The sequence below is a fragment of the Cebus imitator genome, unplaced genomic scaffold (genome assembly GCF_001604975.1).
Source record: "Cebus imitator isolate Cc_AM_T3 unplaced genomic scaffold, Cebus_imitator-1.0 Scaffold8, whole genome shotgun sequence".
Classification (NCBI taxonomy): Eukaryota; Metazoa; Chordata; class Mammalia; order Primates; family Cebidae; genus Cebus; species Cebus imitator.
In genome coordinates this window covers 1898434-1916127 of record NW_016107323.1, presented here as the reverse complement: position 1 = coordinate 1916127, position 17694 = coordinate 1898434, and the positions used below count along the sequence as shown (strand labels likewise).

Genomic DNA, 17694 nt, shown 5'->3' with positions numbered 1-17694 from the left:
TCATAATGGCATAACTGCACTTCAGCCTGTGAGACAGAACAAGACCCTGTCTCTAAAATTATAAATAAATAGATAGATAGATAGATAGATAGATATATATATATATTTAATACAAAATAGTTTGTGAATTGAAAAGCAACACAGTTCCTGGACATCTCTGACCAATGAATTTTCCAGAAAATGTTAGGACCTACAATTAAGAAAATGCCAAGTCTGAATCACATTATTTACATAAATTTATTGTTATTGATAATAATAATAGTCAACATTTTTTAAGCCTTTGCCATGTTCAGAAACTGTGCTAAGCATCTTTCACATACATGAAATTCATATGCATTATTTTACTTAATTCTCTCAACATCCTTATGAGGTAGATATTATCCTTATTTTCAGATTAGAAAATGGAAGCTCCAGGAAGTTAAATATTAGTGAAGACATAGTAAGTGACTGAGGCAGTTTTCAAACCCACATGATTTGAGCCACAGTCAGAATGTTACAGAGAACACAGCTCTGCATTTATGTGCCTTAATTATTCTATCTAGGCCATATAACTTTTAAACACATTTTAAAAGAAATTTATTTTCCTTTAGAAATTTTTTCAGAACTCCCTGGGATACATATTTTAAACATTTTTATGATGAACTGCATTTTAAATTATCTTAAGCATTTGCTTTAATGAATTTTTTATTTACTAAATGAGATGTGATGAAGAAATCATGAAGCTACATTTTGTTTAAGATCAAGACATTATCATTTCAGCCTTAAAACTATAATGTTTAAATTGCTTTATTTTTTGTGAATTGGCACAAAAATTGATCAACCTCTCAGAAGGGGGAAAGCTCATGCTTTTCCTGTTTCTGTACTTACATTTTTTCTGCAATTAAAAAATGTTAAATTCTTATTCCACAATAACAAATTAGCATTATTAGAATACAGTGAATGCCAAAACTTCACTAGGTATTAGGCGATATATAGGTGACATATAGGTAATGTTGACCTAAATACCTTTGAACAAAATCAATCTATATTTCTGAGTATAATACTTATGTATACACAAGGTTAAATTTGGAGGCTGCTAGGGCTGAGTTTTTCATAGTAAGAAACTGGATCCTAAACATTACATCCTAAATTACTAAGCAAAAATTTAGCACAGGCCAGGTAATCCTATTATAAAGACAAAACAAAAACAAGTTAGTTTCATCACAGTTTTTTTGGAGGGAAATCTATTTTGGTTCCAGGTAACTTGGATCAACAGTAGGTAATAGACCTGGCTAGCAAATTGCTGCCTTCTAATTCTCTCTGATATTATCAAAGCTTTCAACTTTCCGCACCTGGTTCCGACATCCTGTTGCAATTGTTCTTTAATTCTTGTTCAGAAATCTTCCTCACCAGTGTATTCACTGTCATTTAAATGGAGTCCTTCATAAATTTAAGTTGCCAAGTTCTCTTGATTTCATACTTCTTTCAGAGCCCATTCTTCCACCTGTCATACCTATGTAGGCATTTCTTTGAGTATTTATCTAAGAGTGGAATTGCTAGATTGTAGGGTATGCCTATCAACAACTTTATTTATTTATTTACTTACTTACTTACATATGACAGGATCTTACTCTGTCACCCAGACTGGAGTGCAGTGGCATGACCATGACTTACTCAGTCTCTTGGGCTCAAGGCATCCTTCCTGCCTCAGCCTTCTGAGTAGCTGCAACTACAGGTGTGCACCACCATGCCCAGTTAATTTTTTTATTTTTAGTAGAGACAAGGTCTCACTGTATTGCCCAGGCTGGTCTCAAACTCCTGTGCTCAAGTAATCTTCCTGCCTCAGCTTCCCAAAGTGCTGAGATTATAGGTGTGAGCCACTGCACTTGGCCTCAACAACTTTATTACACAATGCCAAAATGTTTTCAAAAGGGATTATAACAATTGACACTCTTGCTGGCTTTGTGTAAGAGTTCTCATTGCTCCACGTCGTTATAAATAGTTGATGTATTTAGGCTAAAGGTTTTTGCCAATATCATGACTGTGAAATGATACATATTTGACTTTTATTTGCATTTCTGTAATTACTGATTCTCTCAACATTAGGAGTTCTTTATATATTCTGGATAGTTGTCCTTTGACAACTGTATGCATTGAAAAAAAATTCTCCCACTCTGTGGCTTGTCTTTCCACTTTCTCTGCAGTGTCTTTTGATGAACAGAAGGTTTTAATTACACTGTAGTCAGATTTGTCAACTTTTTCCTTTATAGTATGTAATTTCTCTATTTTGTTAAAGTCCTTTTCGTCCATTCTGTATCATCTTGTAAAACTTAATAAGTTTTTCTTTTGAATGATGTCTTTAGTTGACGTGGGATTTATTTTTGTGCATGATATGAGAGTGGGGATCAAATTGCATAGGTTTTTGGGATATTAATTATGTTAGCACTACTTATTAAAAGTCTATAGCACCATTTATTGATCTGCAGTTTCTCCTTTGTCATAGCTCAGGTTGTGTGTGTGTGTGTTTATCAAGTTAAAGAAGTCCTACTTGATTCCTGGTTTGCTAAGAGTTCTTAATCATAAATATAAAATTTTATAAATTATTCTGCATTTATTCATACAATTATATTATTTTTCCTACATTCATTTGTTAATATGCCAAATTGCATTTGTTTCTTTCCAGCTATTAAATCAGTCTTGCATTCCTAGGATAAATGAAATTTGGTTATGATACATTTAATATTTTGTTGGATTTGATTTGCTAATTGTTTAGTATTTTAAAAGTTTATTATATTCCTATATTATCCTTTTAATGCATGCGCTGTCTGTCGGGATGACTTCTCTTTCATTCTTGGTCTTGAAATTTGTGTCTTCTCTTTATTCAAAGAACCACCTTTTTGTTTCACTTATTTTTCTCTATTTTTATTCTCTAGTTCATAGATTTCTGTTCTTATATTACTCCTTATGCTTTCTTTTGGTGTAGTTTTTTTTTCTTCTTGGTTCTTAAGATGTGGACCTTAGATCATTGATAGGAAAGCTTTCTTCTTTCCTAATAGAAATAATTCTATGAATTGCTAAGTACCACCTTATGTGCCTCCCACATATCTCAATATGTTGTGTTTTCATTTGTAGTAAATGCAAAATACTTTCCTAATTTCCTTGTGTTTTATTCTTTGAACTATGGGTTATTTAGAAATGTATTGTTTGCTTTCCAGATATTTGAGGGAACCCTCAGATGTCTTATTTTTCCGTTATGGAAAGAGAGCATACTTCACATGTTCCAATCATTTCTAATTTATTGAGACTTGTCTTATGGCTTGTAATATGGTGTACCTTCATTAATGTTCCATGGGGGAATGAGTGAAAGTATTCTGCTGCTGTTGGGTTGTATGTTCCATCAATGTAATTTACATTAAATTGGCTGATAGTATTATTAAAGTCTTCTATATCGTTGTTGATTTTTAAGATATAGTAAGTCCTGACTTAACATCATTAATAGGTTGTTAAACCTGTGGCTTTAAGTGAAACAATATATAACAAAACCAACTTTTTTTCTCATCAGTGTTGTAATATAACGACATTGAATGATGGTATTCTAGGACTTGCTGTATGTCATTTCGCTTATAGTCTGTTCCCAAGGACCTATCAATGACATTAAATGAGGACTTACTATATGGGTACCCAAATAATGAGAGATTGGTGAAGTTTTTGTATAAAAACAGACGTCTAGTTTTTCTCTCAGATTTATCCATTTTTGCTTGATGTATTTTGAAGACTTGGCCTTATTTTTTTTGTTTTTATTTTTTTGAGATGGAATCTCGCTCTGTCACCAGGCTGGAGTGCAGTGGTGCGATCTCGGCTCACTGCAACCTCCGCCTCCTGGGTTCAAGTGATTCTCCTGCCTCAGCTTCTCTAGTAGCTGGGATTACAGGCACGCACCACCACACCCAGCTAATTTTTGTATTTTTTGTTAGTAGAAACGGGGTTTCACCATGTTGGCCAGGATGGTCTTGATCTCCTGGACCTCGTGATCCACCCGTCTTGGCCTCGCAAAGTGGTGGGATTACAGGCGTGAGCCACCGCACTCAGCACACTTCACCTTCTTAAACCTTATTCGATGTCCATGTTTATCCTTGGTAATATTCTGTGTTAGAATGCCTTTTTTTCCCCCGATATATAGTCACTTTAGCTTTCTTTTCCTTAGTGTTTGCATGATATATCTTTTTCCATAGTTTTACTTTTGATTTATGTCTCTGTCTTTTAATATGTATATATTATAAACCTTTTCCACTAGATCCTTTAAGATGTTAATTATAATTATTTAAAATTCCTTGTTGGATGTTTTCAATACCTGATTCATGTCTGGGTCTGGCTCTGATGACTTCTTAACTCCTTCAATGGTTTCTATTCTTCATTGCTTTTTATTGTCTTAAAATTTTTATATTGAATGCTGGACATTATACATACAAGACCATTGGAGATTGAGATAAATATTATTTATGCTTGGAAATGGGAGTTCTTTTCTCCTGCTAGATCATCAGGATGGAGGATTGAGTCAATCTAGTCAGCAGTTGAACTGGGTTTGGTTTTTGTGGTTATCATCATCACCCTCAGCACAGCATTAACCTCAACTTTCTTAATCAGCTTGCTACCCTGTGCTTAGTGCGAAGCCTGGAGGGCTGAATGCCTGCAGCCTGGAAGGCTTAACTCTCTGTGCTCTTGCTCTTCTCCCAACAGTTGCTGATGTTTCTTAGTGAAAGGCATGGGGTGGGGCTTGAGATTCTCTTGTACTTTCCTCAATTTTAGGCAGTCCTACACTCAGCAGTTGAGAATTTGAAATTTTCAGTTTTCTTCTTACTCAGTTTTATGACTCAACTTTTTTCTCCCATACTCTGCAAAAGGAGAAACAGTTTGAGTATCCTGTCTTACCTTGGGCTTACCACTCTTTGGAATTCATTCCACATCCTGGCATCAACTCTTCTGCCTCAGAGTATACGAGAGGGAAATGAGTACTTTTTCCAGTGACTCTGTACCAATTTCTTTAGTAAGCTGAGAAGAAAAATTTCTAGCCTTGTCTATTTGTGTAAGACTAGCTTATCTTCCCTGTCATTAAGGTGATAAACATGAAGGATCTTAGTACCTCATTTTATATCTTGGTTTTGATAATGATTTTTAAAAATTACCTGCTCTGGGGCTGGGCGAGGTGGCTTACGCCTATAATCCCAGCACTTTGGGAGGCTGAGGCGGGTGGATCACGAGGTCAAGAGATCGAGACCATCCTGGTCAACAAGGTGAAACCCCGTCTCTACTAAAAATACAAAAATTAGCTGGGCATGGTGGCGTGTGCCTGTAGTCCCAGCTACTTGGGAGGCTGAGGTAAAAGAATTGCTTGAACTCAGGAGGTGGAGGTTGCAGTGAGCCGAGATCGCGCTGTTGCACTGCCGCCTGGGTAACAAGAGTGAAACTCCATCTCAAAAAAAGAAAAATCACCTGCTCTGGTCTGTTTTCATACTAGACAGTCAAGTTTGAAAAAATAATGAATTAATCTAATATAATAATTTTATGCCTTTGGAATGTCTACTTCAACATTAAATTAATCCACATTTCAGAAGAACTCTTTATTTCATTTTATTGGCCCAGAATGTTAAATGAAGAGGCTTGCTTTTGGTTGAATTTATGCAACTTGTTTAAAATATGAGGATTACTACTTTGTTTTCCCTTGTGTTTCAGGTATTGGTGGTAATTTGGTGGCCATTCAGGCTAGCAGGATTTCTACCTACCTCCATTTACATAGCATTCCAGGAGAACTGCCTGATGAACTCAAAGGTTGTTACTATCCATTTAGAACTTTCTTTGGTCCAGGTATGTGCCTGTGGATTGTTGCATATTTTAGATCAAGGGCTATTGCTCTGTAAGATTATAGGCAGGGAACATTTATTGAATATGTATTTTTTGAGAGTTGCACAACTTTCCTATTTCTGAGAGCTAATCTCAGTGAATGAAAAGGCTTGTGTATCAATTGTGCAGTTGCTGAGGATCTTTATATAATGTTTCTCTTTGATGTCTCTTTCTGGGATATCTTGCTTATTTGTCATGAAAGACAGACAAAAAAATCATTGCCAGGTGATTTTGCAGATGTACTATCTTTCCTATATTATTATTTTGGCTTTTTTAAATGTAGGCATTTGATCTTAAACAAACCAGATGAGAAGAGGCAACCTCAGTTTCAAGGAACAGTGCATTATTTATGTGACTACGAAAAACAAAGGCACATGATTACCAAAACACAGAGACTACAATTTGAAACCTCAAAATTCTTGTCACTTTTTTTCCCTGATGAAAATAAGTGTGATTATTGACTTTTGATTTAAAAATTTTTTGTTGTTGAGATGGGGCTTGCTCTGTTGCCCAGGCTGGAGAGTAGCAGCACCATCGCAGCTCACTGCACCTCAAACTCCTGGGCTCAGGTCATCCTCCCACCTCAGCCTTCTGAGTAGCTGGGACTACCGACACATGCCACCTTCCTTGGCTAATTTTTATTTTTATTTTTTGTAGAGACGAGGTCTCACTATGTTGCCCAAGCTGATCTTGAACTCCTAGCCTCTAGTAATCCTCCCACTTTGGCTTCCTAAAGCTCTGGGATTACAGGTGTGAGCCACTGTGCCTGGCGATTATTGACCTTTGAATGAAGATCAGAAATGGTTACTCTTTTAATATCAGTGATAGAAGTCTAAAGAAATTAATAAAATTAAAACATTCTTGTACTTTAAGAACTTTACATTTTCTCTTTTGTCTTCCCTCTGTTTTGATAATAGATATTAAAGTCTGACTGATGTTCTTCATAGCAAGTTTTTATCAACCACCTTTCATTTAATTAACGTATATAGTGGAAATTTCAGAGAATGAAATGCATTGTAACGACTTGAAATTTATTTTTGGCCATCAAATTTCATGTGATAGTATGAAGTATAGTAACTAGAAAGTAATTTTCAAATTTTAATAACTATGACCTATTAACCAAAATATAATTTTGTTTAATTACTTTTACATTTTACATTACAGGAGTAAATAATAAGTCTGCCCAAGTTCTGCTGCTTTTAGTGATTCCTGGACATTTAATTTTCCTCTACACTATTCATCTGATGAAAAGTGGTCATACTTCTTTAACAATAATCTTCATAGTAGTGTATTTATTTGCTGCTGTGTTACAGGTAAGAGTTAAAACTTACTGAAATCTCTTTTATGCTCAGACTGCTGCAAAAGTACAACTATGGAAATCTAAAAACACGTGACATATTTTGCCATTTTAAAAATCAACTGAACATCTTCATATTGATTTTATCTTCTTAAAATCAATAAACAATTTTTTGTTAGTCATCAATATTTATATTATTAGGTCCATGTAAACATTTTTTATTACAGAGTCAGATAATTTCACTATGACTATTTTTACTTTTTTTGTATATCTTTTTCTCATGGGGTTAATAATCACATCTCTTTGCATTTGCATCATTTTCCATAAACCCACCTTTAATTTTTACCAATGGTTCCGGTTTTATTTTGGTTTTCTGGACATGGCTTCTTGCTAAACTTTGTAGATATGGTACCTTCTACAGTGAGGTAAGTCCTAATCCCTTAAGAGATCAATTCAAATAATTCTTTGAAGAGATAACATTTATCATTTGGCTTTCCAGGAGTTTGGCATATAGGAATGAGACTAAAAGGTAGATATGTATACATTATTCCATTCAAAAGAAACTGCATTGATGCTAATGATGGTGATGGAATTAGTTGGCATCTATAGTGTTTCCTGTGTGCCCAGAAGCATTATAAATGCTTTAATTGATTCATTGAATTATCACAAAATGCTATGAGATTTGTTCTTTTGATCTAAATTGGTAATTTTCAAAGTGGGATACATACAAAGCAGTGCACCGTGTGGAGGAAGAAAAGATTAAAACTTCATTTGTTTAAAATAACTATTTTCCTCTATTTTTGTGTTTGCTTAGTAATAAATATATTTTAGCACAATGTTAAATAAGTATACCAAATATTTTATACTGAGAGAGCTGCATAATCGAAAACTTTTTGGAGATTACTGAGTTAAAACACAGAGGTGAGAAAGCACAGGGCTTGTGCAAGATAAAATAATTCATATACAGGGTCTAACAGACAAGGTAAGGTTAAGAACATTGATTAGGGCTGGTGTCGAAAAGGCCTTAAATATAAGGGAAATTAGCATCTATTCTTAAAATAACAATGCCCTTACAACTTGACATTTTTAACTTGTCTATTACGCTTTATAGTGCCTTAGATTTTACTGAAAGTCACCTATCAAATAATTATTCATCCAGTAAACCTTCATGCTACTAGAGTAGGGATGGCTTTTAAATCCCAGGAGGATTAAGTTCAGACTCTGTACTCAAGGTTTAATAGTATAGAGGGAAGACCACTGCATGAACAAATAATTATTATGTACTATAATGTAAGTACTGGGTTTAGCTATATATGAAGTGTTTTCAGAGCTTGAAAGAAAAAGCAACTAACTCTACCCGGGGAGTAATCTTTTTCTACTTTTCAGTAGGGACAAAACCTATAGCAAATTGCTACTTTTATTGCTGTATATTAAATGGCCATTTATTGTCATATATGTTTGATGCTGTTCTCTATATAACTGTTGTGAAAAAGATGCATTCTTCAATCCCAGGGGAAATATTCAGAGACCGGTGTTTGGTCTGTTGATGAACAAGCCATTGCTGGAGCATATTCCTGTTTCCAACTCTACCTCTTAGCCTCATGGATTGTTTGACATGTATGTTTATGGTTCTCTGCCAACATATTATCATGCAGCATTTCACTTAAGTCAATGAAGGATATAAGTAATTTTTCTAGTTTATTAAAAATAGATTTCAGTATATATTAACCTCAGATCTAAAGTAGAATAACTATAATTGAGAAAACAGTAATTATTAGTCTCTCTGTGTATCTGTTTCCCCCTCTGTAAAATGGGAGAGGTAAGATAAGCTACTTTGAGGATTCAATGAGTTACTTACATAAAGCGTTTTATAGTAGATGCTATATAAGTATTAGCTGGCGCTATTGTTGTTGTTATTAAAGATAATATTATAAATGGTGTGCCACTGATTTCAGAATGACAACTAGAAACTATACTGTTCATTGGATTTTCTTATGTGTCTTTTATAACTTTAATTTTTATGGGCTTTGCTTTTCGTTTTTCCCCCAAGAATCAGATAACTGCCAGAGTAGACCTTTGCATTTGCAGCCTGACATTATGCATTATTCTAATGGAATAGCTTAGAATCAGGTTGTAAATTCTCAGATCAAATCTACATGTTCTGATGCTAGCATACACATAAGCACACACACGCACATGCGCGTGCACACACATACACACACCTCTTTAAGGTTTAGGTAAAAGATCTTGACCTTCCCCCACCTTGCTTCAGTAATCCAAAGACGAACAGAATGAAGAAATAACTCCTTAAAGACAAAGAATCTTTGACCACTTAAAACTTAAACCTTTTAATATTCTTCACTGGATTGGTTTCTTTTTTTGATCCACGTTAAATTTATATTGAAAACCTTGGTCCAAGATCTTACTCAAATACTTCAGTTCATGCCACTCTTCTCATCCCTAAACTCTCTAATTTGATTGGATATTCTACAGTACAGCTTTCCAACGCATGCTGAATTTCTCCTATCTCCTTGAGGGTTGAGACCATGCCTTTCCCTTTCGTATTCCCTACAGGGAATGATATAGCGGCTGTTTTTCTTCATTATTGGTGTTTTGTGCACTTCACAGACTAATACTCTTTGAGGAGCCTCTCTGCTAATTCCCCAGCTCACTAAATGAAGGAAATCTATTTGAAGGAAACTTCATATTGCACTTATTATAATGACATAATAACAATAATTTGCAGCACTTTTGCATTTACTCAGATATCATTTCTTCCTGGAAGCTTTTCTTGAATATCTGATTTCCTCTGAATTGCCTTATTCTCTATTTCCCAAAGTACCCTGTGAATACCATTATCCAAGCATTTTCCATATTATATCGACATTATCTATAATATTTATTGTGTCTGTCTTGCCCATTTCCGAGATAGGATCTTTGTTTTATTCATTTTTGTATCTCCAACACCCAGCCCTGTCCCTAGTGCTCAATTAATGCTTGTTAAAACTGAATGACTGCATCTTGCCAGCTCCATCTTCTTCAGTTTAAGGAAAAGAAACTTTTATAACTATATCTAGGTACGAGAAATCACAGAAAAAATTTTTTAAAAATCTAGATTTTTATTCTCCTTGCCTTCAATAAACACCAGTTTCCTCTCTTTCACTGATATAGGTATCCAAAACAAAAGCAATTAAAAATGAAACACAGAACCCCACAACTTCTAACAATGATTAGTTAAAATTGTAAGGTTTTACTGAAATGTTTAGAGATGAAATAACTGATTTCTGGGGAAGTGGAAGCGTAGGGGTAAAATTGGTCATGAATTGGTAATAGATGAAGCTGAGTGATGATGGTTCCTCAGAGTGAGTAGGGTTAATTTATACTATTCTGCTTTTTGTATATGTTTGAAGTTTTCCTTAATAAGGAGTTTTAAAAATAAAACTTTAAAATTTTAGATGTTAGTATAAGAATTTTGTTTTTTTTTCAGAGTATATCATCTCTCTAATTTTGGTCTGGTAGCTGAATGGGTATTTCTTACTTCAAGTGAAAAGTAAAAAGTCAAATTTGAAATTCTTTGGCGTTGGAATGGTTGAGTTAGTTTTTTATTTTGCCCTTGGCACACACTACGTTTTTTGAAATGATTTTTTAAATTTAAGAAAACCTCCTTATATGTCACAAATTACATTGTTTGGGGGTATTTATTATGTGTCTTACAATTAGAAGGAAGCTATCAAATGTGGTTTTCTTATATGATGTTTAGGCCATCGATCCACAGTCAGAAAATGTGATGGATTATACCCTCTTCATGTTCTTGCCCAGTCCCCAAGAGCAAGTAGAGTAGCTAGACCATCTCAAGACCAGAGTAATGTGCTAAGAGACATTCATATTTGACACACCACCAATCACATTGCTTTTTGAGTTTATTTTTCTTCAACAGTAAGGATGGGTTGGTACCTTGTTAACCATCTTAATCCATTATACCTTTTATACCATCAGTCAGTATTTATGAGACTACCAGCTGTGCTTAAGGCCACAGTTGTTGGTTTTAGAATATAATTTTTTATCTATGTCAAAATAGCACATTGAACCCACAGCTTTGATTTCATAGAAGCAGAGCGTACTTTCCTCTACAAACTTAGACATGTTTCTTGGGTTCTTTCTCTCTAAGAAGTGATTTTCCCAGCCATCATATTTACTTATTTGGTTGCTTCATTGACCACTCAAAGCCTGTTAATTAATGAACTCAAAAGCATAATATGGGATTCCAAGTTAGGATGGGTTTTGTTGACCTTCCTTTCACAATGCAAAGGAGGGAATCTTACTATCATCTTCAGGGTTTGCTGTCTGTTTGCCTTACATCCTACAGCCTTCCTCAAAGACTAGTACCTTGACAGCATAATAAACCTGAGAAAGCACAAAGAAAACTATTAATTAAACAAGCATACTCACAGTCTCTTAAGCAAAGAAGGAACAGCAGTACATCTTGGTTTGTTTCCCTATTTAATTTAAGGCCTCTACTAGTTGTTCCCCTTTGTGTTAGAAATCCTAAATATACATCCTTTATGAAAAAGCAAAAGCAAAACCATGTCATCTTGTTGGATGACGTATCCTACAAGATGCAAAAAGATTGTCCCTAGAAAAACTGAAGGGGGAGAAAAAAAAGACCATAATTAGATGGGTGATTGCAAATGTAAATAAGTCTTTTACTATTCAAATCTCATTCTTATAATCCACTATTTTACTCATTTGATTAAAAACAACAATAACCTCTTTTGTTTTACTATTATAGTTTTCCTCTTTATTACGATGATTATATACATATGGAGTATATAAATATTTTTTCTGCTATAAAATATCCCAGTGGGAAAAGAAAAATGAGACTTCCCTAGCCCTTAAATTCAATAGCCCTATTCTATTGAATTCCAGCAAGGTATTTGTTAATGTAATTGGTAAACAATGAATTAAAACCATTTCTAAATGAAATGTTTAATTCTCTATTTTAGGCAATTGTTGTTTCTTACAGAAACTTAGATTATTAAGAAATCTAAAATTCTAACAGCACCAGATTCCATGGGAAATTTATTTTGGAAGTTTGGTTGTAGAAAAACTTTGCCTTGGCTATATCTGTGTTTTCACATGGGAGAAACAAAATGTTTCTTTTAAGGGGTAGAATGACAACAAATTCTCAATACATGAAGTTGAGAATTGTAAATATCAGGATTTTGTCAAGTACGCAATACATATAGTGTGCAACTACTGTGCTAGTCACTATACGAGAGAAATAAAAGGTGTTGTCCCTGCCCTTGAGAATCTTCCCTTAGCTATAGGAACCTAGACTGGAATGCATGAAACATCTAGAGAAGAGCCCAAGACTTACTTCCTTATAACAATACAGTCTTCTTCCTCTTTAGCTTCAGAATCAATTAAATTTTGTGTCTATGCCTGACTTTCATTCTTTGAAAGTGCTTTAATTGATTCTTTTTGGAGGGAGGAGATCCGACAATATAAGTTTTAACCACTGAGAAACTGAATATCAACAAATATAAAACTGCTATAGCAAAGTAGTAATGTTTATAAAACTTCTTATTAATATAGTTTTAAAAACAGAAGTCTTGTTATCTTTTGCATTACTTTAGGTTAAACTTGTTTTTGAATTTTATACGTGTATGAAAATTGCACAATCTCGTATCTCACAACAGATTCATATTCTCAAGGAAAAAACTTGTTCTTAGCAAAGCCCAAGCCCAAATAAATGCCCCTCATAACAAAACTTACAATCAGCATATTAAATAGTAAATTTCCTAATAAGCATTTTTGTTTTATAAATAAAGCTCCTGGTTGTTTTTGTCTTTGTAATATGAATATACCTACAGTACTAATAGTGCAGATTAAGAGCAAACATGTTCCATTGCTCATTTAGTAGAACATGCTTCGAGCAGATATACGGCCATTGACCTCTACATACTTACCAAAAGGATCATTGACAGTATCCTCATTCTGAAGTCATATTCACATGATTCAGTGTTATTATCTTGACTACAAAGACATAGTAATAAATTTTTTCCACAAAAGAAAAATATAACCCAGACTGTCTGTCATCCATACATTACATATAAGGGGGCAAAAGAAAGACAAGGGAAGATAAGCCTCTAGTAAGCAGAGCATTGTAGAAAGATCAGAATCTTCGGAGTCACATTTGTGTCTGAATTTCTGCTCTGCTACTGATTATATGTCCGTAGTCAAGTTTCTTAACTTCTCTTAGCCTTATTTTCCCCTGCATCAGAGGCAATGAGGGCTAAGATATATAGATATATAGATAGATAGATAGATAGATAGATAGATAGATAGATAGATAGATAGATAGATATCTCTATATATATATATCTTCCTGTTCTATTGAATTTATATATATATATATAAAATACTTGGTAGAGTGTCTGGAACATAGCAAGTTTCCAGTCATAGTAGCTGCAGTTTATCATGCTTATTGTCATCGGCCTCATTTTTTCTTTCCCTCAGTGTTAGAGCTGGTTGTGCAGTGCCCTGAGCCCCTTCTCATCTCCTTACCACTCACCTTTCTTTAGGCCCCTGTTCTTTACTGCAGAACTCTTCCTATTCTCTGATGACAGCCCTAAGCTTCACATATCACCCTTTCATTGCCGTCTTCCAGACTGGTATCTCCAGTCTGGACTCCTGTTCTACATCTCCAGTTAAATGTTGAAGAGATATCTCCCACTTAACACATCCCGAACAAAATTCTTTATATTCGTCATAACCTTTCCCATACCAGGGAGGTGGTGAGCAAGAAGCCACAAGTAGGGACAATGAGAAAGGAGATAGGCCAGTCTTAGATACACAAGCAAGGATCCCCTAAATCCCTCAGCCCTCAGCCCTTGACCCCAGACAGTCCCTCTGGGATAAGGTGAGCTTTACTCCCATAGGGTGCCCCAAATCCTGACCATCATAGTCATCACCATTTTCTTGCTACTGGTGAGTCCGTGCAGTCTAATAAGAAGACTCCTGGACTAGGAATAAGTCTTTCTGGGTTCTAATTCTAGTCCCTTCTTAACTCTATGACTTTTGCTAAGTCACAACACTCTCTATGACTTAATTAACAGAGGGAGCTGTTAATAAGGTGGCAAGCATAAACCATTACTAAGCTAGACAAACTAGGAAGTACAGTGACCCTAGCTATCACTCAGATCCCTTCCTGCATTCATGATGTATGATTTTATGAGTTGCCATTGCTACAGTACAGATGATGTGTTGCAAAACCATTGTTGTACATAACTAGTAAAATAGATGTTATTATTAAAATCTGGTAATTAAAATAGTCTCTTAATATTAAAATCATCTATAATTACTACTAGAGTAATATTACGTTAAACTGGCTTTTATGGGTTAGCCAGAAAACCCAGGCAATACATAAAACACTGTTTTCCTGAAAACAATTGTATTGCAAGTTTATATAGCTAATGTTAAATTCATCTGTTAAGTTAGAAGCTATCAGTTATTAAATTCGTTTGACCTAAAACTATTTCCTTCAGGTTTCCAGATAGACTCCCATGTTTCTACTGTCTCTGTACTTTATCTAGAAAGTGTATAGTCACCTATTTCTGCCATCATTTGATTTATTATTTTATAGTATTCAGTTATATCTTCTCTTGATCTGTAACTTTTCGAGGAAAATGGTACTGCTTGATTTATATATAAGCCATTTTATATGCTTCACCTAAATTGTTTTTTCTGAAAGTTTTTGATCTCTAACAGTTCCCTTCTTGCAATTGAAGCCATTTTTTCAATCTACATATGAGTTTCAAAAACAATAATGGCAAATATATTTATCATGAGCCATGTACTCCTCTAGGCACTTAATGTATATGAACTGATTGAGTCCTCACAACAGCCCAGTAAGAAAGGTTCTGTTATCATTTGCTGTTTACAGATGAGGCAGTTGGCATAGAAGCTTAGTGATTTGTTGAAGTCTACACAGCAAAATGGAGACTAGCTCAAGTCTGTATTCCTAACCACTGTGTTTTACAAGAATAAGTTTGGGGCTGGGTGCGGTGGCTCACACCTGTAATCCCAGCAGTTTGGGAGGCTGAAGTGGATTGATCACCTGAGGTCAGGAGTTCGAGACCAGCCTGGCTAACATGGTGAAACCCTGTCTCTACCCAAAATACAAAATTACCTGGGCATGGTGACACGTGCCTGTAATTCCAGCTACTGTGGAGGCTGAGGCAGGAGAATCAGTTAGAACCCAGGAGGCAGAGGTTGCAGTGAGCCAATATTGTGCCACTGCACTCCAGCCTGGGCAACAGAGCAAGACTTTGTCTCAAAGAAAGAAAAACAAACAAACAAAAAGTTTGATGCTTTGTTTTGCTCTTAGTGAGGATCATAGTTTTTAGGATGGCAACTTCTAAAGGTTTACAGCTGTCTCTTCTCTCTGGTTTCATTAGATCTTCAACTTCTTCCAGCCAGGCATATTGCCCCAGAAGGATATTCATTCCACAGCATCCACATGGAATCAATGCCCACTGAAGTCAAGTAGGAATCCATTCCAGCACATAAATATCTCTGAATGTTCTGAGAGAAGGACAAAGGGCTATAGAAGTTCAGTAGTGGGAGAGGATTTTCTATGTGGGGAGGGAAGTTTTATAGTGGATAAAATTTTGCTTTGTTGAAATCCATAGAAAATGCCATTTCAGCTAAAAGGGGTAGCATTAGGTAAATGAGAAAAACTCAGGGTATTTATGGAAAACAGCAAGAAATTTCTTGGATTAGAAGGAGTGCTAAAAAATAAGGTTAGAAATTACAGGTTGTAGCAAGATCATCAAGGAGCTTAAAGAACAGACTATAAAGAGTTTAGTTTATTCTATAGAATGGTGATTTTCAACTGTTTTTCCACTCCCAACAAACTTGAGAGATCTGACACATTCCTCTGATGCAGTGTGAGATAATTTATAGGGTTTAGGCTCTGGCTTCCACCATCAACCACCTGCATCAGCTTAGGCAAAATCACTGCTCAGGCACTGTGTTTCCCACCTGTAAAAAGAAGCTAAGACCAGACCAACTTTGTGGGTTGTTATAAGGATGAAATAATTCATTTAAATTGTTGTTATTTTCATCATTATTGTCTTTTTTTAAAATATCATCAGTAGCTGTAGATTACTGGGACAGTGACTCTCTTAGGGTGGCAGTAGAGCAATCAGAACCTTTGGAACCAGCATTAAGAGTCTACCTTGATTCTGATAAGGAACCTAGATAAGGAATAATGACAAGGAAGATAGGGAAGAATGTAGCCATATAGTAACAACGTGACTATAATTGGAATCCCAGGATAACCACCCAGGAGCTGATCAAGTTAATTAGCTTAGCCTTGGGCAAGTTACTCAATTCCTTGGAGTCTTATTTTCTTTGCATGTAAAATGATAATGCTTCCTTTTTGCACAGTAGTTATAATATTTAAATACTTGGCACATAGTAGGCCCTCATTAAATGATATAGTTATGTCTTTTTTTTTTTTTTTAAATCATGATGCTAACTCAAATCCTGTTCCCAGATGGCATCTCAAAGGAAAGACTTAAGCAACCAGGAGATTTAAACAGGTTACCTAATCTTCACATTTCTTCTCCCTCCTCAGGATTTAATTCTACCAGATTCTAACTGGAAGTAGGATTTGTTTATTTTTTCTATGTGACTGTTCTGCCTCTGTCAAGATCTTAATTGGTTTCTCTGTCAGCTGGGGTTGAAGGAGAAGTATAAAGAGAATGATAAAGAAGATGTGAAGGGAGGGCCTGTAGTTCCTAGAATTTTTCCCTAGTTGTAAAAATACCTACTTTAACTTTCAGAGTTGATCAATATGGTTACCTTAAGATAGGAAGTTGAAGCAGGTGAATTTTTGAGATTATTTTTTAACAGCCTCGTGATTGCATTTTTGTTATGTCATAGCGTGATTATGCTATTATAGCTTAGGTTGTAAGATCGCCAATGGAGATACTTTTCTGAATCCATATTTATGATTAATTCTTTAGCTAGGTATGCTTGGGCTCCAGGCCAGTGATGCACAGAAGATGAAATGACTGTCTGCCTTATTGGAGGCACACACAGCATGCTCGATTCCTGTGTGGAGAGGCACTGGGAAAGAGAGCTTTTTCAATCTTGTCAAGGCTGATGAAGATGAAGGTAGACGCAGGGAAGCTGAGCCATCTTTTCTCAAGTATTCTGCTTAGGGCATTGCTTCTTGTGCTCTGAATTCTGCTGAGATTGCAGATATGATTTAGAGTAATTTTCACATCATCTACAAAAAAGTCTTATAACTGAGTGAAAGCACTTAATTGAAAAGCATAAAAATAATTACTCAGGAAATTTGCCAGTATAAAATCTGGGTTGATTTATGACCGTAGAACATTCACCCCCAAAAACACTGACCTGAATGATTCTATAATTGAAAATGTTTAGCTGTTTTTAAGAATAGATATTAGCACCATATCAGTTTTTAATTTTAAAGCTAAATATCC

At 35.1% G+C, this 17694-nt stretch overlaps 1 protein-coding gene and 1 long non-coding RNA gene across 2 annotated transcripts in view; one reads left to right on the top strand and one right to left on the bottom strand.

Annotated features, from left to right (window-relative positions):
* Positions 1-17694, bottom strand: part of LOC119473033 — an 83695-nt gene that overhangs the window by 21377 nt on the left and 44624 nt on the right. The window lies entirely within an intron of this gene.
* The window catches only part of SLC41A2 (solute carrier family 41 member 2), a 150942-nt gene that overhangs the window by 96501 nt on the left and 36747 nt on the right, over positions 1-17694 (top strand). The window contains exons 9-10 of the mRNA XM_017540553.2: positions 5710-5841; positions 7042-7190. Coding sequence (XP_017396042.1) covers positions 5710-5841; positions 7042-7190 — 281 coding nt within the window. The remainder of the gene's footprint in view (positions 1-5709; positions 5842-7041; positions 7191-17694) is intronic.